The sequence below is a fragment of the Enhydra lutris genome, unplaced genomic scaffold (genome assembly GCF_002288905.1).
Source record: "Enhydra lutris kenyoni isolate GAN:26980312 unplaced genomic scaffold, ASM228890v2 scaffoldscaffold3, whole genome shotgun sequence".
Lineage (NCBI taxonomy): Eukaryota > Metazoa > Chordata > Mammalia > Carnivora > Mustelidae > Enhydra > Enhydra lutris.
Window position 1 is genome coordinate 83,406,734 of NW_019154087.1, and position 22,012 is coordinate 83,428,745.

General features: G+C 35.5%; 1 protein-coding gene across 1 annotated transcript in view; it reads right to left on the reverse strand.

The window, feature by feature from the left end:
• LOC111156768 (ADAM metallopeptidase domain 28) overlaps window positions 1-22,012 on the reverse strand; it is an 81,134-nt gene that overhangs the window by 18,671 nt on the left and 40,451 nt on the right. The window contains exons 14-18 of the mRNA XM_022517838.1: window positions 19,951-20,146; window positions 13,853-13,955; window positions 11,660-11,819; window positions 10,858-10,938; window positions 10,477-10,555 (exon numbers count right to left, since the gene is read on the reverse strand). Of these exons, the coding sequence (XP_022373546.1) occupies window positions 10,477-10,555; window positions 10,858-10,938; window positions 11,660-11,819; window positions 13,853-13,955; window positions 19,951-20,146 (619 nt within the window). The remainder of the gene's footprint in view (window positions 1-10,476; window positions 10,556-10,857; window positions 10,939-11,659; window positions 11,820-13,852; window positions 13,956-19,950; window positions 20,147-22,012) is intronic.

A 22,012-nucleotide genomic window follows, 5' to 3' on the forward strand; every position in this document is an offset into this window, starting at 1 on the left:
GTGGAGATTCTCTGTACTTTCTGCTCAGTTTTGCTGTGAACCCAAAACTGCTCTAAAAACAAATATCTATTAAAATAAATAAATAAATAAATAAAATAAAATGAACATTTTTATGATGACCACTTAAATAATGTAAAATAAATGTATAATTTGCAAATTAATAAAAAGAAAAATGGAATGATTAAAATCCTCAGTATGTCCATAAGAAAGGAAAGAAGAAGAGAAAGGGGAACATAGAATAAGCTCCTGGGGCTCCTGGCTGACTCAGTCAGTTAAGCGCCTTCAGCTCAGGTCATGATCTCAAGGTCCTGGGATTGAGCCCCGCATTGGGCTCCTTGCTCAGCAGGAAGTCTACTTCTCCCTTTCCCTCTGCCTCTCCTCCTGCTTAAGCTTTCTGTCAAATAAATAAATAAAATCTTAAAAAAAAAAACTAGGCAGAATAAATAAAAACAATAGGATATGATTGTAGATTACACCCAAGAATATCTGTAATTACCTTTAATTTAAATGGCGTAAACACCCTGGTTTAAAAAAAAAAAAGGATTGTACGACTAAAATTTAAAAATATATATGTCCAAAAAATATATATATACATATATGTGTGTGTGTGTGTGTGTGTATATATATATATATATATATATATATATATATATATCCTTGTTTTTTAAAAATAAGATATATACAAAACATTGGGCTTCAGAAAGAATGAAAATGGAAGCATGGGAAAATGTTATAACAATGCAAAGGAGACCAACAGAAATTTGGTACAGCTATTTTCGTCTCCAGGAACTAAAGACTTTAAAAAGTGAGAAGACTGGAACTATACACAAGCATTGTGTTGTGATTAGAGTGTTGAGTCACTGCAAAGACATAACAATTCTAAACTTTTATGTAATAATAGCGTGGTCATAAAGTATATAAGCACTGGTAGAACCAGAAGTAATAGCCAAATTCATAGTTATAGTGAGGGATTTTAATACTCCTGGTTCAGTAACTGACAGCACAAACAAAATATCAGTAGGGTTTAATAGATGTACACATAGTGAACAAACTTGGCATAACAAATATAGAAAACACATCACATAACAACTGTAGAATACATATTTTTGTGTACACAGACAATATTTACAAATACAGGTGTATGTTGAACCATAAAGCAAGTTTCAACAAATTTCAACATATTCTTAACACAGTAGTTTCTCTGATCTTTATGTAATTACATTAAGTATTAATTTAACAATGACTGGAAAATCTGCATATGCCTGTATGTTAAAAAATATACATCTAGGCATGCCTGGGTGGCTCAGCCAGTTAATCGTCTGCCTTCAGCTCAGGTCATGATCCTAGGATCCTGGGATTAAGCCCTGTGTAGGGCTCCCTGCTCAGTGGGGAATCTGTTTCTCTCTCTGCTCCTCCCCTCTGCTTGCTGCTCTCTCTCTCTCAAATAAATAAATCTTTAAAAAAATATATACATCTAGGGGTGCCTGTGTGGCTCAGTGGGCTAAGCATCTGCCTTCAGCTCACGTTGTGATCTAAGGGTCCTGGGATGGAGCTCCGCATCTGGCTCTCTGCTCAGCAGGTAGCCTGCTTCCTCCTCTCTCTGCCTGCCTCTGCCTACTTGTGAGCTCTCTCTCTGTCAAATAAATAAATAAAATCTTTAAAATATATATGTGTGTGTGTGTATATATATATATATATATATACATATATACATCTAAACATTTAAAAGGCCAAAGAAGGAAGCAAATGGAAAATAGAATATATTTTAAATCAAATGATAATGAAAATATCATTTACCAAATGGGTTATAACCAGGAGTTCTTAGAGGAAAATGTATAAATTTATAATCTTGAAAAATACAATTATAATCTTAAAAAAGTATTTAAAAAGAGGGCTGAAAATTAATGAGCCAAGTAGTACTTTCAAAAATTGTTTTAAGATAAAATAAACTTAAGAAAAGGGAATTGAATAGCATAAATTAAAGTATAAATGAAATAGCAAACAAATGTAAAAAAAGAAAGCCAAGCAAATCATCGAAAAATACAAATTTAAAAATTGTTTGGAAAATATAAAAAGAGAAAAAACAATTCTACAGATCCTATTGATAAAAACATAAGTGAATATTATGAACAACTTTAGAACAAAAAATTAAATTTAGATGAAGCAGAAAAATGTCTAAGAAACCATAACATACCAAAACTTATATAAGAAGAAATTAAAAATCTGAAGGGTCTTATAACTACTGAAGAAATGGAATCTTCCATTTTTATACAAACTCTTCCAGAGAATATAAACAAGTGAACACACTCCAATTTATTTTCTATGATTAACATAATCCTAATACTCAAATGGAACAAGAAATTACAGGCCAATATCACTCATGGACATACAATAAGAGCAAACATCATCCATCAGTATATGGAAGAGATACTGTTTCTACATTGAGTTCATCTAAAGATTGCAAAGTTAAATAAATATTCAAATACCCACCAATTTATTTTGCAATATTAACAAAGTAAAGAGTTAAAAACCTTAACCAATAAAAAGAAAAGGTATTTGATTTAATTCTTAACAAACTAGGTTTAGAAGTGAACTTCCTTGATCTTATGAAGAATATCTAAATATGTACAGAATACCTTCACATAACAGGGCAAAACACAAAGTCTTTGAGAGTGAGAAAGAAACAAAGAAGCTAGTTATTACCATTTCTATTCTGCATTGCTGGGGGGGTACTATTTAGTGAAGTAAAACAAGTACAAGAAATTAACATCGTGAAAATTAGAAAGAAATTAAACAATCATTTTCTGAAACAATATGACTGAATATGTAGGAAATCTAAAGGATTGAGAGATAAATTACAAGAATTTTTTTTTAAAGATTTTATTTATTTGTTTGACAGAGAGAGAGATGGCGAGAGCAGAAACATAAGCAGGGGGAGTGGGAGAGGGAAAGCAGGCTTCCTGCTGAGCAGGGAGCCCGATGTGGGGTTCAATCCCAGGGGATCATGATCTGAGCGGAAGGCAGAAGCTTAACGAATGAGTAACCCAGGCACCCCAGTTACTAGAATTACTAAGAGAGGTTAGCATATGTGCTAGACATAAAAATAAATATACAAAAATTAGTTGAATTTCTATATTCTAGTAATAGTTGAAAAATAATTTTTCAAAAGACATCACTTAAAATATACAATGAAATTTAAATTCCTATAAACAAATTTAACAAAATAAATGCAAAATTTCTATGGTGAAAACCATTAAGCATTAGTTGCCAAAATTAAGAAAGACTAAATAAATGGATAGATATTTCATGTCAATGATTAGGAAATCGATATTTATCTTATTTTATTTATTTATTTTTAAACTTTTATCTATTTGTCAGAGAGAGAGAGAGCACAAGCAGGGGGAACAGCAGGCAGGGGAAGAAGCAATCTCTCTGCTGAGCAAGAAGCCCAATGTGGGGCTCAATCCCAGGACCTTGAGATCATGACCTGAGCCGAAGGCAGAGGCTTAACCAACTGAGCCACCAAGGCATCTTTTTTTTTTTAAGATTTTATCTTAAAAAGATAAAACATATCTATAAAAGATAAAAGATTTTTTATCTACAAAAGATAAAAAGAGAGAGAGAGGGAAATCAATTTTTTAAAAAGATTTATTTATTTGACAAAGAGAGCAGGCAGGGAGAGGAGCAGAGGGAGAGAGAGAGAGAATCTCAAGCAGACTCTGTGAATAGTGCAGAGCCCAACAGAGGACTCCATCTCATGACCCTGAGATCATGACCTGAGCTGAAATCAAGTTAGACACTTCACTACCTAAGCCACCCAGATGCCCCAGGAATTCAATATTTTTTTATATATGTTCATTCTCACAAGTAAATCATAGATGTGATTTATGTTAAAATGTCGGTCCCCACAAGAATTATGTGTATAAGTTGAGAATCTGATTATAAGATAAACATAAAAGTACAAAAAGCTAATAACCAAGTCATTCTTAAAGAAGAACAAAGTTAAAGGACAGCCTATATCAAAATTGTTTTAAAGACACAGTTAAAACAAGTGTCATGCTGGCACAAAGGACAGTCAAATAGGACCACCAGAAAAGAACAGATATCCCAAAAAGACACATGTGCAAACACTTGCTGTATCAGGTAAGTGGCCCTGGAGAGCATTTGGGAAAGATGATCTATTGTATGAATGATGATGTGACAACTGGGCATCTATCTGGGATGAAAATGAAATTAAACATTTGCATCATACACAAAAGACTTTCAGATAGATTATAGATTTAAATTTGAAAATATAATATAATAATACTTTTTAGAAGACAATACACAGATGTATATTCATAACTTCAGGGCAGGGAATATTTCCTTAGGAAAGGACACACAAAAGAAAAAAAAAACCATCAAGAAAATGATTTAAAAATTAACTACATGGAATTTAGAATCTTCCATTAATCACATGGCACCACAAAGAGAGTGAGAAAACACGGAAAGGAAGTTCTTTCAACATATATAACTGAAAATAGCTTATATCAAAAATATATTAAAACATATATAAGTTAATGAAGGGGTGGGGGGAAACTCAATAGAAATATAAACAAAAGGGATTGAACAAATGCTTCACAGAAAAGAAAATCCAAGTGGCCCCCAAATAAGGAAAGATTCCTTTATTATAATTATTAGCAATATTAGATATAAAAAGTAAATTAAGGGACACCTGGGTGGTTCAGTGGGTTAAGCGTCTGCCTTCAGCTACTCAGGTCATGATCCAGGGTCCTGGGATCAAGTCCCACATCAGGCTCCCTGCTCAGCGGGGAGCCTGCTCCTCTGCCTGCTGCTGCTCCCACCCCCTCTTGTGCTCTTGCTCTCTCTCTCTCTCTCTCTCTCTGGTAAACAAATAAATAAAATCTTTTTAAAAAAGTACGCAAATTAAACCCTCAATGTGCTACCACTACTGACCTACCAGAAGGAATAAAATTTGCTGTCTCCAAGTGTCAAATGGCTGAAAGGTTGTATAGCCATAGGAACTGGTATTCACTGCTGCTAGGAGTGTGAATTTGTACAGCCACTCTGGAAACAGTTTGTTTCCAATAACATATATTCCATAACATATTCCATAACATATTCCATAACAGTATGATCTAGTTAAATTAGAGTTGAATGACAATATCTATAGAAACTTTTTTCAAAATTGCCCTGAAAAATCTATAAAAGCAGTTAAAAAAAAGGAAAATGTCATATATATAATACAAAAACTGTAATACAATATTACACCAAAACATGACAAAATTGTGATATTATGCACAATAGCAAAAATAAACTAATTCTAGCCATATATAGGAATATGGATAATCTTGAAAACGTAATATGGGGGAAAGAAGACTATGAGTACCAATAATTTATATATTTTATATGTAATATATATGTTATACACATACATACATATACATACACACACACATAGTTTAAAGACAGAGAGCATACTGCTTAAGAATGTTTATTTGGAAAGGAAGACCATGAAGAAAAGTAACAAAATGTTTATAATAAAAGACACATTAATGATTAACCCTTAGAGAGAGGACATTAGGACAGGAGCAGAGCCAAGGGATAAGATCCCTGGGCTGCTAGCTATGCTCTGTTTTTTGGCCAGGACTGTAGTGTATGGATGCTTATATGCTCATTTTATAACTATATATATATATATATATAGTATATGCATATATACTACACACACATATATGTATATATATATTATAAATGTAAGCAAACAATACATGTAATATATCTATTTATATGTTTTTCTGTATAAATTTTACAAAAAAGATGGTTTTAATCAAGGAAGCTTGCAAGCCCATGGTTATGTATGGCATACTAAAGAGCAGGGACCTTAACCTTGTATGTGCCACAGATCATTTTGGAAATCTGAGAAAGCCTATAAACCCTTTCTCTGAATGTTTTAAAATTCATTAATAAATGAGTAGGACTAAAAAGAAAGCCAATTATGTTAAGATATAGTTGTCAAATATTATAAATTTATTGATGATATAGTTACATATATGTTTCTTTTTTAAACCTAAATTACAAGACCCAACAGTGGATTAATAGCCACCAAAATCTCAAACTAGAAACATATATATAGGATATTGAGGGATTTATGTAGCAACTGCAATGTGATGTAAAAATGTGTAATTTCTATTGGTGACACAGTCATGAGAACTAATACCACTGTGGTTTGTTTCCTTACATCTCTGTTAATTGTAGAAAATTCTAAATTTTAGTTAGAGTTTAATGAAAATAGAAATGTAATTTTTCTCATCCAGGTTTTGATTAAAAGCCTGGATTTCATGAAAACTATGCATTGCAATCGGTTCTTTTGGTGACAGGACACCTTCCTGCATTAGAGGATTTTCTCCAGTCTGGTGGAGGCTTTCCTGGATGTCTGGGTCGGAAGTAGTGCCAGAAATGGAATCACACTACCCACAGTGTTCCACAACCAAAAGAAATCCTGATGGATGAAGTTGAATTTGACACAGTATTTTAATGAGTAGAATAAGTGATTAAGAGGAAAAACGTCCCCTATCTGTATCTTGAACAACTCCAATCACCTCCTTAATTCCCTCGAGATATAAATCTGATGTCACATAATGCATATTTCTATCACCAGTCCTTTGATTTAAAGTTTTCAATAAACACTCTAACAATTTGCAATGGAATTGATTCTTCTTTATTGGATGATAAGTAATTAAGGGAGAAAAAGCATAAAAATATAAAAAGATTAGGTTTAAAGTACTATGTGGATGGAGAATAGATATAGAATATACACTTTCAAAAAAGGTTATAAGGAACACGGAAAAGAAATTTAAAAAAAATAAAATGTTATAAAGAATCAAAGTAAATTTAAGGTGGCATCTGCTTAGTACTCTCAATAAAATGAAAATAAATCTATCTAAAGTAGATGCAAAATAAGAGAAGACAACAGAGTGGTATGGAAGATGTTTAAAGAAACACAAAAATGCCATTGATCATTTTAGAATGTCATTATAACTAATAAATAGGAGTGTTGACATTGCGAACAATTCACTCTATGATACACAAAATAAGTTTGAAAGGCTTTCCCCAAAATAACAGGGGATAGACAATGACAAAAAAGGATAACAAGAAGGCTACACAGTTAAGATGTTTGATACAGATAATTTATATTTCTGAATTAGAAACCAGGGAAGTGTTGAGTTTGAGACAGTACAGACAAAAGGTTGATATCCAGGATCTATAAAGAACTTCTCAAACTCAACACACACAAAACAGATAATCATATTAAAAAATGGGCAGAAGACATGAACAGACACTTCTCCAATGAAGACATACAAATGGCTCTCAGACACATGAAAAAATGTTCATCATCACTCGCCTTCAGGGAGATTCAAATTAAAACCACATTGAGATACCACCTTACACCAGTTAGAATGGCCAAAATTAGCAAGACAGGAAACAACGTGTGTTGGAGAGGATGTGGAGAAAGGGGAACCTTCTTACACTGTTGGTGGGAATGCAAGTTGGTGCAGGCACTTTGGAGAACAGTGTGGAGATTCCTCAAGAAATTAAAAATAGAGCTTCCCTATGACCCTGCAATTGCACTACTGGGTATTTACCCCAAAGACACAGATGCAGTGAAAAGAAGGGCCATCTGTACCCCAATGTTTATAGCAGCAATGGCCACAGTCGCCAAACTGTGGAAAGAACCAAGATGCCCTTCAGCGGACGAATGGATAAGGAAGATGTGGTCCATATACACTATGGAGTATTATGCCTCCATCAGAAAGGATGAATACCCAACTTTTGCATCAACATGGACAGCACTGGAAGAGATTATGCTGAGTGAAATAAGTCAAGCAGAAAGAGTCAATTATCATATGGTTTCACTTATTTGTGGAGCGTAACAAATAACATGGAGGACATGGGGAGATGGAGAGGAGAAGGGGGTTGAGGGAAATTGGAAGGGGAGCTGAACCATGAGAGACTATGGACTCTGAAAAACAACTTGAGGGTTTTGAAGGGGTGGGGGGTGGGAGGTTGGGGGAGCCAGGTAGTAGGTATTAAGGAGGGCACGTATTGCATGAAGCACTGGGTGTGTTGCAAAAATAATGAATTCTGTTACGCTGAAAAGAAATTTTTAAAAAATTAAAAAAAAATAAACACCTGAAAAAAAAAAAAGAAACCAGGGAAGTGGAACAGAATCAGTTTTGAAATCTGTAATTACAGAAACATTCCTTGTACTGAAGACAAAATCAAACCCTCAATTTGAAAGCCTTCACTGGGTAGCAATCAAAATAATTAAAAGAAAACAACACCCAGGTATGGCAAAATGATGTTTTCATTAAGTAGCAATTCTAAAAACATTTAAGGGAAAACAAACTAATGATTTTTAAAGGGTTATTTCACAACAAGCAAAATCAGGGTAGCCTCAGTTTTTGAACATTAAATATCAGGATCTACTTCTCGAGAGAGTCATGAAATTAAAACTCTGAGTCAAAAAAATCTAGTCCAATCCAACCTACTCATGTTTTCTATTTAGCAAAGGAAATAAATTCTTGTAAATGCAACATAGAAAGTTTCATGCAAGAAGAAAGAAGAAATGACTAATGGTAGTGATTTACCAAATCAAGAGATAAATAAAATAGAATTTATGAAGAGGTAAGCCACAGTTTAAAAGGATTTTTAGTGACTGTTGAAACCATTAAAGAATTTTCTAATTAAAGATTGATGTTTATGTGTCTATTCCCCTACCATATCCAAATATCAGAGGACACATCCTAAATAGAATATGTGCATATGTGTGCCTGTCTATATACATGTAATAACATATTTAATATTTAAATATATATAATAAAATCATAGAGCACTAGAAAAAATCATAAAGAATTTTCAGAAATTTCAGGAAGAAAGTAAAGGGATATAGGCAGACAGAAACATTAAATTATAATCCAATGTCAGACGTAAATGCTATTCTTTCTTGGGAAGTCTAGCAAAGAACCAAGAATTTTTTATTATTATTAGCATATAATGTAATATTCGTTTCAGGGGTACATGTCTGTAATTCATCAGTCTTACATAATACACAACGTTCACCACAACACATACCCTCCCATGGGTCCATCACATTTTTTAAAAATAACCAGGTAGTGTACGGAAGTGTTGAATCACCATATTATATACCTGAAATCAATATTATGCTGTATATTATCTAACTGGAATTAAAATAAAATCTTAAAAACAAAAACCAACCAAACAAAAAATAGCCCAGGGGAACCTGAGTTGCTCAGTTAGTTAAGCGTCTGACTCTTGATTTTGGCTCCAGTCATGATCTCAGGATTGTAAAATTGAGCCCCACGTCAAGCCCGCATTCAGCATAGAGTCTGATTGAAATTCTCCATATTTCCCTCTGCCCCTCCCCCATCTAAAAAATATAAATAAAAATAAATAATTTTTTTTTAAATAGTCCAAACATCAGAAGCAAGTGCTATTCTTTCTTGGGAAGCCAACAGAGAATCTGAACTGGAGACAGATGGTTTGGTCAGGTGTGTCCCCATCTACATCCCCATCCACATCCCTTGTGTACATAGAACAAGAGCGAGGACAAAGACCCAAGAACTGCTCTCTAGAAGCAATGGGGTATACAAGGGCCTGAGAAGCAGAACAGAGACTAACTGCAGATACCCACAGGAGATGAAACAGAAGGGAGGATCAAGGAAAGAGTGTGGAGAGAAAGCAGTTCTCTCAGGATATAAATGCAATGAGGAGCTCTTGTCTGGTCAAAGTACTCCTCACCATAGTGACTGGGGATGAGGATCCCCACCCCGGCTGCTTTCCGCCCTGAGGGCCTGGAGGGAGGTCTCTCTACTGATAGAGCTCACCGCCAGATCTCCCATCTGGAGAAGTATTGGTTGGTATAACAAGCACACAAACATGCAAAGAAAACCCTTGAAAACCGATTGAAGTCAACCTATCTCACCTTCAACTAAGGTCCCATATCCTGAAGAGAAAAAGCACAATAAGAGACAGGGTGAAAAATAAATCAAACTCAAAAGAAATAGAGATGATTCAAAGAACAGAACTGAACCTACAAAAATAATCTAAGCTGTGTTCTTAGAGAGTTCTATGAGGATATTATATCTATATATTAAGTCAAAGCTGCTACAAAAATAGAACAATCATAAAACAAGAAAATTTTAGAAATTAAAGATTGCAAATATAAAATTTGAGGAAATTTTTTGTATGTATAGTAAAAGTATAAGGATGTGGAAAATATGCTTCAAAAACAAAAAACTGTTAGAGAACTTGAAGATTAATATTGCAGATTCAATATTTATGGAATGAACAAGAATTCTAAGAGGAGAGAGAAAAGGCAATGAAATCTAATGTAATATGAAATAAAAGCTTAGAAGAGCAATTTTTTCAGGCTAGACATGTAATGTTACCTACGGAAGACCACTGAAGAGTCATCACAATCAGGAGGGGCCCATCCTTCTTTACACTGACACTGGAGATCATGGTCACACACCTAGAGAAGACAAGATCTTATTAGTTCCCACACTAGGCTGACCACCAACCCAGGGGCCCTATTCATCAGAAGCTAACCCTTACTCTGTAGCCTTTCAGCTATCTACATAAATGTATGAATCCATCGTAGGGATGTCAATACCAAGTTTTTAGAAGAAATTCTTTTCACTGAACCAAACTACTGAGCATTAAGGCAAACTTAATAATTTTAATTTAATGCTGAAACATTACTTCAGCATTATCGAGACTGATCTAAAATTACAAAAGATTCAGCAAGATTGGGGAAGCGTTGTCAAAACTTACAGCATGTCCTTTGCACTTGGAGGAGCAATTGGTTGATTTGTAGGCTCTTTCAATATCTACACATTCTGCATTAATGCAAACCTGAAAGTGATGTGAAAAACATCAAGCTGACATCAATACCTAATGGCTTCAGCTCTGCAAATTGCTGACTCTTTGGAATTTAGTCTTCTATTATTAGCCATGATTGTTGCCCTTTTATTAGGGAAATCACAGCATTCTTTTGGAAATAAGAAGATGAAACTAGATAATTTTTGTTAAAAATTTTTTGGAAAGTCCTCTAAAGGATATTTCCTTACTTTACTTTATTCCTCCTGAGTCATTCCCTTAATCCACCTCTTCAGTCCATGCCTGAGACTGATATTTAGCACTGAGCTAAGCATTGCATATGATACAAAGCACCCATTCCAAACAAAAATATTATGGAAAACATGTTAATATCACATCATCTTCAATATTGCAGTAACTATCATTTATATAAAAATAAATAGTATTGTTATTATTCTCTTAATTATTATTATCAAGGTGGTTATCATTTATTGAGAACCTACTGATTTGGGACAATACAATTTACCAAGTTTTAATAACCCAGTACTTAAGCACATAATAGTTACCTATTAAGCAGTATTGAAGGGATGAGTGGACGCATGCATAAATGAGTGGTGCTAAGTATTGCTTTGAAAACTGTGCCCCATAAAACATAAGGAGTCCTTGAGAAGCAAACAAACAAAACAAAACAAAAAACAGGACAAAAGAACACTTTGATTAAAAGTGTTTCAACTTTGATTAAAACTTTTCAACTTACCTTCTTGTTTCCACACTTGGTTCCATTGGCTACCATGCCTACTTCTTGACTGCTGTCTTCAGGTTCAAATGTTTTACATGTCAGGAAAGTTACAATATGTCCTCTCCAAGGCAAAGTATCTGACCCACCTTGACAGAACAACTTCCCACACATGGCATCACTGAGGAAGAGTCAAATTTGTTGCAGTTGAAATACCAGGATCCTAACTGCAGTTCTCTGCAGTTCTAAATCACCTCCCAGACCATCAATATTTAACTCATCATATTTCTCCCCATAGCAGAGACTCCTAGTTCTCCCTTTATGTCAAATTTCCCCTTGTTCTTCAGTAATAGAACCACCAAACATTAACAAGGCACATTGTTGCTTAAAAACAAAACCCACATTTCTCAGATTCCTAGGCAGCTAATTTTGGTCAATTGCCTAAGTTCTGACCAATGGGGAGGAAGCAAAATCTTATGTGTAAATTCTTGAAGGGGGCATTACATGAAGGAGTATGTCCTGCTCCTCACTTTTTTCTCTTTTTGTCTCATTGGAATGCAATGACTGCCGCTGCAGAAGCCATGACAGACCAAGAGAAACACCTGGAAATGAAGGTCATGTTTGAGCTATAAAGAGGAAAGACATCATGGAGGGCACGTGGATATTTCTATTTTGTTTCAACTAAAGTTACTTTATTTTCATGAATTGCAGCATATTAAGTCTCCCAACTATAGCTGTGTCTACATAAGGCTGAGCCTTGGGTGACACTCGAAGACATCATGTAGGGTTCCTAAAAGAACTGTCTCTCTGCAAATAATGATGAAACAGCTCAGCACTTAGTAAAGCCATTCATTCACTGCCAAGGTGAATAAAGTCAGGTCCAATAAAATTGGAGTCAATCACTTTATGCAGAATTCTGAGGAAGTCTGTGAAAAACTACTCTGAGAGGGACAGAATCAGATTCTCCTGATGTTTCTGGCAACTGTTAGCAAATATGACAGAGGAGTGGAGAAAGGCACACATTCTCTCCAAACTTGAAGAGGCATTTTTCTTGAATCACTTAGGTAGAGCTTTTACAAGGAGGGCCTAGAGCACAGAGAATTTCAGGTCCTCTCTCCACTACAACCGATGACTATTCAGAAGTGACTAGGAGGTCAGCCTGTGGAAAGAATGACATGTTTGTGCCTCTAGTTGGAGGAATGATCCAGGGATCATACAGTTATTCAGGACAATGTGTGCACCTGCTACAGAGAGAAGTGGAACCACCTTACTCTCTTTCCTGCTTGCTGCCTCTTGAACTACATATTGGTTCCCAGAAGATACATGCATTGCTTTTTACAAAATTGTTTTGCCTTTTGAATCTGCCCTGATTTCTTATAAAGGAGAGACCATGGAATATTTTTATCCTTTAGGCTCAGACTCTCCAAAGGAAGACTCTCTGTCTGAAATATAGCTTGGTAATATTTATCATCTGGAAAAATCACTGTTTAATAGAAAAACTTTGAGAAACATTAATCTTGTTCAGTTTCTTATTCCACATTATTTAGTATGTGTAAAATTTGGAGAAGATACTCAGTTTAATCCATTATAATTTGAATTTTAAAAGTCATCTTGAAATTATAGAATCAAAAAAACCTTATACAAAGATATCAAGTCCATTGTTTATGATATTCAAGAAATTTATTTTACAGAATATCAATACAAAAAGTAAAACAAATTCTCCAGGTGAATTGTCCATCTTTTCTCTTACTGTTTTTTCTTAGATAATGCCACGGCAACCTTAAATAAAACCAGATGAGCATTGTATTGGTTATTCCTCTGAGTAGATAAATATTTACACTCCTAGAACCATAACGAAACACCTAGATGGAAAAGTTCCTAAGTTATATTGGAAAATCCATGTATAGACTTCCAGACATGCCCATTCACTGCTGCACGTTCCATCCACACATTCCCTTTATTTCACAATGACTGTACGTGTCATCCAAAGCACCCACCATGAGGCACTGGAAAAAGGAATTCTTTCTGATTTGTATTTTAACTTAGTGCCTAGTCTAAAACACAGCACATAATCATCACCCAATGAATGCTTATCAAATGAATGATGTCCAAATTAACTTTTGCTTTAACTGGAATAAATCAGAACATGTGTCTGAAAGTGAATGATTTCTCTAGTCTATGGGGCAGGAAGGTTCGAACAACAAGGCCACTTACGTTGATTTGCAGGGAATGTGTGTGTCATCCACTTTGCGACAGTACCCATACTTTGACCCACCTTCATTCCTGCTGTAACACGATTTGTCTGCAACCTTGGTCCCTTGAACCAGGCATGGTCAGTAGGGACATATTAGAAAAGAAAAGAGATAAGATATTCAGTGCTACAAAGGATTAATGAAATATAAAATTAATGAAATATATAGCATGAGAATTACTTTTCTGGCATAATCCCATTGACCATTGTCAGAAATACAGGTTGGAATAGTTTTGTTATTTAGAAAGCTAGCTAGAATTTAAAATACTCTTTTAGGAGCATCTGGGTGGCTCAGTTGGTTAAACATCAGACTCTTGATTTCAGTTCAGGTCATAATCTCAGGGTTGGGAGATCGAGCCCTGGGACAGGCTCCCTGCCTCAGCTTGGAGTCTGCTTAAGATTCTTTCCCTCTCTCTCTCCATCTTCCTCCTCCCCCTCACACACTCTCTCTCTCTAAATAAATAAAATATTTTTTAAAAAATAAAATAAATGAGCCTTCAAATTTTTAACTTTTGAATAATGGCTATCTAAATATTTAGAAATGTGGTTGATTTGCTGAAGATTCAAAAAAAATCTAAATATGAAGACTGAGCTAGGAGAGCCACAATCATTAATCATATTAACAGCCCACAAGCAGACATTGGGAAGCTCTTCTGATAATACTTGCTACTGTCACAATTACTTGCTATGCTTGGTCAAACTTCTGCTTTGTGCAGGCACAGCAATAGGCATCACATATTTAATTGCTCATGCAATCTTCTTTATATCCCCATCAGATGAGCAGTAGAATACAGTGGTTAAGAGCTCAGAAGCTAAATCACAGCTGTGTGACTCTGGCCAACTGCCTTAACCTCTAGGTTTATCTGTAAGCTGGAATCATTTTAAATAAATTTCACGTTCCAAAGTCCAAGATGATAAAAAAAGTTTTATTATCATATTTTCTTAATTATTTGATCTTAGGAACATTTATAGGCTCCTTATTATTATAATAAAATATCTACATGAAAAATTTGGTTAGTCATGAATGATAAGGAAAAAGCATGCTCCTAATCCCAAACTTCAGTTATTGCTGCTAATATTGTGAAAAGCATCATTCATACACACAGTACCACACTGCTTCCCAAATAACAAGTATACTTGTCCTTTTCCCTGGCACTAAATATTCAGCAGTATCATGGCTGTAAAAATTGCATTGCATGAATACTCTATCATTTATTTGACTAATGCTTATTCTTTGACTTTGAGATGTCTCACAATTATCCATTATCAATTTTAAAAGTGTTGGGTGATGGTGGTTCACAGACCTGTACCCCTAGGGCTAATAATACATTACATGTTAATTAAAATAAAATACTTAGGGGAAGGCAAAAAAAAAAAAAGTGTTGGGTGAAAATCCTTTGTGAAAAAATATTCCTAAAAACACTTGCTGGGGAAAGCAGTACCTTTTCTTTTTAGGTTTTACATACATTTTTCCAATTCATCCTGGAAAGACTGTGCTAATTCATGTTTTTACTGGAGTGTGTAAAAGTAGGTGCTTTGCCACATCTTCACTGACACTGAGCATTAACTATATTAAAGTTTTGCTAATCTGACAGGTGTTGAAGGAATCAACTTTTCAATTGTATTTCTTACTATATTTGCATATCCTGACACATCAATGTGTCAGTACTTCATACTTCTTGCTAGTGAGCTAAAATGATTTAAATGTTTTTTAGACATTTGTATTTCTTCATGACAAATTACCTGTTAATGCCTTGTTCACATTTCCAATATTTGGAACTACAAAGGGTTTATAGAAATGATTTGATATTGAAGAGGGTGATCTCCCTCCTTATATATGTTATTAGACTTTTCAAACCTTGAGGATTAATTTGAAATAAATTTGTGATCCCTTATAAATTACAAAATTTGAAACTTATTTATTTTCAGCGTAACAGAATGCATTGTTTATGCCACACCCAGTGCTCCATGCAATACGTGCCCTCCTTAATACCCACCACCTGGTTCCCCCAACCTCCCACCCCCCACTCCTTCAAAACCCTCAGATTATTTTTCAGAGTCCATAGTCTCTCATGGTTCAGCTCCCCTTCCAATTTCCCTCAACTCTCTTCTCCTCTCCATCTCCCCTTGTCCTCCATGTTATTTGTTATGCTCCACAAATAAGTGAAACCATATGATAATTGACTCTCTCTGCTTGACTTATTTCACTCAGCATGATCTCTTCCAGTCCCGTCCATGTTTCTACAAAAGTTGGGTATTCATCCTTTCTGATGGAGGCATAATACTCCATAGTGTATATGGACCACATCTTCCTTATCCATTCGTCCGCTGAAGGGCATCTTGGTTCTTTCCACAGTTTGGCGACCGTGGCCATTGCTGCTATAAACATTGGGGTACAGATGGCCCTTCTTTTCACTGCATCTGTGTCTTTGGGGTAAATACCCAGTAGTGCAATTGCAGGGTCATAGGGAAGCTCTATTTTTAATTTCTTGAGGAATCTCCACACTGTTCTCCAAAGTGCCTGCACCAACTTGCATTCCCACCAACAGTGTAAGAAGGTTCCCCTTTCTCCACATCCTCTCCAACACATGTTGTTTCCTGTCTTGCTAATTTTGGCCATTCTAACTGGTGTAAGGTGGTATCTCAATGTGGTTTTAATTTGAATCTCCCTGAAGGCGAGTGATGATGAACATTTTTTCATGTGTCTGAGAGCCATTTGTATGTCTTCATTGGAGAAGTGTCTGTTCATGTCTTCTGCCCATTTTTTGATATGATTATCTGTTTTGTGTGTGTTGAGTTTGAGAAGTCCTTTATAGATCCTGGATATCAACCTTTTGTCTGTACTGTCATTTGCAAATATCTTCTCCCATTCCGTGGGTTGCCTCTTTGTTTTGCTGACTGTTTCCTTTGCTGTGCAGTAGCTTTTGATCTTGATCTTGATCTTGATCTTGATGAAGTCCCAAAAGTTCATTTTTGCTTTTGTTTCCTTTACCTTTGGAACTTTTTTAAAGCTAATCTGAATCTCTGATCTTTTATATGGGCAACCTTTAAATGTGTGATTTAAAAGATCTTCCCTATTCCAGTATCAGATGAATATGTTCAACATTAATTCAATAATTTTGAACATTTATGAAAGTCAGGCAATGTGCTGGAACACACTGGGAAGGCAGTAATGAACAAAATACATAGTGTCTAGGTACTGGGAAATCTACAGATTTGCAGGCATGGCAGATAGTGAAGGGTCAGACAAAAGGAGAAGGCAATTGTGTTTACTGCAGTGATTTATTACTTGATAATAAAGAAATGCTCAGAACTTCAACTCTGTGCAGAGAATTTTTCTTTCCCTAGATTTCTGCTGTATACCAAAGTCAGTCAAGGAAGCACAGAATGTTTCTTTAACCCACAAAGCCATCTCTGTTTCCACCTGTAACTTAGCATGTGAGGCTGCATGATCTGTAAGTGAGAGGATTGCTGAGGCCAGACTCCTGCCCGCCGGTGCACTTGCCCACACACAAATGGTATCAAGCTTTGCTCCTCAGATTGTGTCTCAGCCCACCCTTGCCTGATACGAAGGATTTATTTTTATTCAGAAATTTTTCTAAATTCTAATCCATGTATTTTTCAGGTTTCTTTTTTATTGGGTATATTGTGAAACAGTGATTTTTGTTATTTCCTTTATCTTGCTTTATGTATATTTTTGAGAATTATGGAAGGTTCCTGGTATGTGCTAACCCTCTTCAAGTATTTTTAGGAATATGTATTTTCCCCTATTTAAACATCCCTTCAGTCGTTTAAGGACAAATCTGAAAGTGTAGCTGAAAAGGGTATGAAAATTACAGATATGTGCACCATGGACATCATAATCCAGGAAGTCCAAAGAACTGGTAGTTTTTAAATTGCCTTTCTGATCAAGGTTGTTCAGTACAATTTGTTTTAGTTTACAGTTTTGGAAATTGTTAAGTTTTATTTTTAATTTCTTTTTTTTTTTTAAAGATTTTATTTATTTGACAGAGAGAAATCACAAGTAGGCAGAGAGGCAGGCAGAGAGAGAGGAGGAAGCAGGCTCCCCGCGGAGCAGAGAGCCTGATGCGGGGCTCGATCTCAGGACCCTGAGATCATGACCCGAGCCGAAGGTAGAGGCTTTAACCCACTGAGCCACCCAGGCGCCCCTTTAATTTCTTTTTTATGGTATAATCAGAGATTATGGTTTCTAAAACTCTAGTAATATGGGCAAAATAAGCATTTAAGAGATTTCACTTTTCCAAATTGCTCATCTGCATTCCCACAGTCCTTTTTTCCTCCCCCATCCCTTATGCTCTGCTCATCTCCCAACACTCCTGCCATCCCTACACACACACAGACACATGGACACACACACAGAGACATACACAGACACACACACAGACACACACAGAGACTTCTAAGGATGTACTTATCTGAGAAGGATTTTGATTAGGGTTGCCAGATAAAGTATAGGATACCCAGTTAAATTTGGGGTTTTTTTTTGTTAAGTTTTTATTTAAATTTCAGTAGTTAACATACAGTGTAGTATTAGTTTCAGGTGTACAATACTCAACATTCCATAATAAAGAGTCTGTTTTTTGGTTTGCCTTTTTTCCCCCTTCATTTGTTTTGTTTCTTAAATTCCACATATAAGTGAAATCATGGGGTAGGTCTTTCTCTGACTGACTTATTCTACTTAACATATTACACTCTAGCTCCATCCATATCACTGCAGATGACAAGATTCATTCTTTTTATGGCTGAGTAATAATCATATATATATATACACACACATATATGCATATACATAAGTCTTTATGTATATATATATAAACATACCTATATATATTTATATAGATATATTAATATGCCACAGCCATATTGTGGCTATTGTAGATAATACCATTATAAACACCAGAGTTCATGTATTCTTTTGAATTAGTATTTTTGTATTCTTTGGGTATATACTTAGTAGTGCAATTGTTGGATCGTAGGGTAGTTCTATTTGTTACTTTTTGAGGAACCTCCATACTGTTTTCCAGAGTGGCCACATCAGTTTGCATTCCCACCAACAGTGCAAGAGAGTTCCTCTTTTTCTACATCCTCACCAGCACTTGTCCTTTCTTGTGTTGCTAATTTTAGCAATCCTGACAGGTGTGAGGTGGTATCTCATTGTACTTTTGATTTATATTTCCCTGGTAATGAGTGATGTTGAGCATCATTTCACGTGTTTGCTGGCTATCTGGGTGTCTTCTTTGGAAAATGTCTGTTCATGTCTTCTGCCCATTTATAACTGGATGATTTGTTTTGGAGATGTTAAGTTTTGTAAATTCTTTATATATTTTGAATACTAACTCTTTATCAGATATGTTATTTGCAAATATCTTCTCCCATTCCATAGATCGCCTTTTAGTTTTGTTGATTGTTTCCTTCACTCTATGGAAACTTTTTATTTTAATGAAGTTCCAATAGTTTATTTTTCTTTTGTTTCCCTTGCCTCAGGAGACATGTCTAGAAATAAGTTGCTCTGGCCAATGTCAAAGAGGTTACTGCCTGTGTTCTCCTCTGGGATTTTTATGGTTTCAAGTCTCACATATAAGTCTTTCATCCATTTTTAATTTATTTTTGTGTATGGTGTTAGAAAGTGGTCTGTCTTCATTCTTCTGCATGTTGCTCTCCAGTTTTCCCAACACCATTTGTTGGAGACCTTTTCCCATTGGATATTCTTTCCTGCTTTACCCAGTTAAATCTGAATTTCAGATAAATAGAGTTTTCTTAGTATAAGCTTACCTCAAATATTTCATGAGACATACTGATACTAAAAAAAAAAAAATTGTTAATCTGGAATTCAAAGTCAAATTAACTGACCCATCCTTATTTGTATTTCTTAAAATGCACTTATCCAGGATTTTGAGCTGTAACACAGTTTCTAAGAAAGAAGATTGAGACAGAATACTACTTTGGCCATGATTAAACACTGTCATCTGTTACAACATCATTTTTCCTTTCATGTGTATGGAGGCAGGAATGCTCTCAACACTGGGACTTGTTCTCTTACCTGGTCCCCACAGCTCGGTGCACTGTTCCTGCAGCGTGGGGCACATCCCTATCAAGCAGTAGCCCTCCCCGTTTTGGCAGGGGAAGCCATTGACTCGGAATCTATCATCAGGGCAAACACCAGATTTACCATCACACATTTCTGGCAGATCACACTCATCTTTTGCTGGTCTGCACACTGCACCAGCCTTCTTAAACTGCAGGGAAATAAAAATGAAGAAAAGGCTTTTTTTTTCCACATGACTTACTCGAATATCTCAAGCTAACGTAAATAATATTTTTCCTTTGGCCTTTTTTTGGCAAGGTAGTTAGAGGCATCCTTCTATTTTAGCTTACATCTGCGTTGCATAAACTAAAGACATCTCCTATTATATCATTTCTATTGACTTCTGCCAATGGCCTGAGTCTTTAAGTAATCAATATTTCTGAATTTATAGTGCAAGCACTATAGAAATATCAAGGAGAAAGGTACAGAAGAAAACCAAACCTCATCTTAGTTGCAAAGAAGGGATTTATTCTTTCCTTTGTTGAATACATTTTTGTCAAGATTTTCAAGGAGATTTATATTTGCAACTTAAGAGATTTATTGGCCAAGTGAATCTTCTGTATTAAGGCAGGTAAGTTTATAAGCACCAGATCAGTATGCCCTGAGACTTTCCCAGGCATCATGTTTCCTTAATCCTTAATTCCTTTTATTGTATGCTCAAATATTTCTTTTCAACTCACTTCTTCCTATGAAATGATTTCTTATGGGAGAGAAATAACTGAATGTGTATTTGATGTATTTTTTATTTGATGTATTTTTGTTTGATGTATTAATTCCACTGCAAATCTTGCTCTTACTGCCTAAGGGAAAACTTAGTCAAACAAATTCTGCCATTTATGCAGATCTGAAGAGTTCTGTGTGGACACTGGGAAGCATATCTTTCCCTAGATGAGGTGAGCAAACATGCTCCTCTATCATCAGAGAACTTTCAATATCTTTACATAATGACAGAGTGGAATCCAAAATTTAATTAGATCATACACAACCCTCCAAACTCAAACCTTGCTGCCCGGCCAGATGAGCTTACTTACCAGCTCTCACATGAGCATGGTTATACTTCCTGTTCCATCTTTATTCTTTCCCTCAGTCTCCTCATTTAGGAATTTTTCCTCCTTCTGTTTACTTATTTAAAATCTGCGCTTGGGGCACCTGGGTGGCTCAGTGGATTAAAGCCTCTGCCTTCAGTTGAGGTCATGATCCCAAGGTCCTGGGATCGAGCCCCGCATCGGGCTCTCTGTTCAGCAGGGAGCCTGCTTCCTGCTCTCTCTGCCTGCCTCTCTGCCTACTTATGATCTCTGTCTGTCAAATAAATAAATAAAATCTTAAAAAAAATAAAATCTGCGCTTGACTTTAAGACTAGTGACAGCCTCATCTTCCATGAAGCCTCCTCTGATGTCTTCAGGGCACATGGTTGCCTTTCCTTCCTACACATGATGGGAAGATCCCTGAATTTAGATTTGGAAGATGCAGATTTGAATCTTGGCTCTAACAGAGGATAGCTTTATGATTTAGAAAAGGAACTTAATCTCTCTGAAAATCCATTCCCCATCTAATATTTCCTTTACAGAGTCATTATGAAACTTAAGTGAAAATATAAGTGGTAAACATTACACAAAGGTCAAATAGCCTTAAAATGTCTACCTGGGCATTTAATCCTGTACTATATTTTCATCTGTTTCAGGTATTTATATCATTACCCTAAAGAAATAGCATGTTCTTTGAAGTCAAAGACTACCTTTTTTTTTTTTTTTGATCTCCCACAATCTCCAACAAATAGCACTTAATCAACACTTGTGGAATAAGACTTAAATTCTCAAATTTTCTTCCTTTTGGACTCTTTTATTTCTTTCCTCTCCTTCTGACATCAAAAAGAAAAAAAATCCTAAATCCTACCTATAATCTGGTATGCCATCTGTCCACACATTCTTTCTGCAAACAGGTCTTGAACATTTAAAATGTATGAAACTCTGTGCTAGGTGAGAATGAATCAGTCCCTTGCCCTCAGAAGACAGTCTAA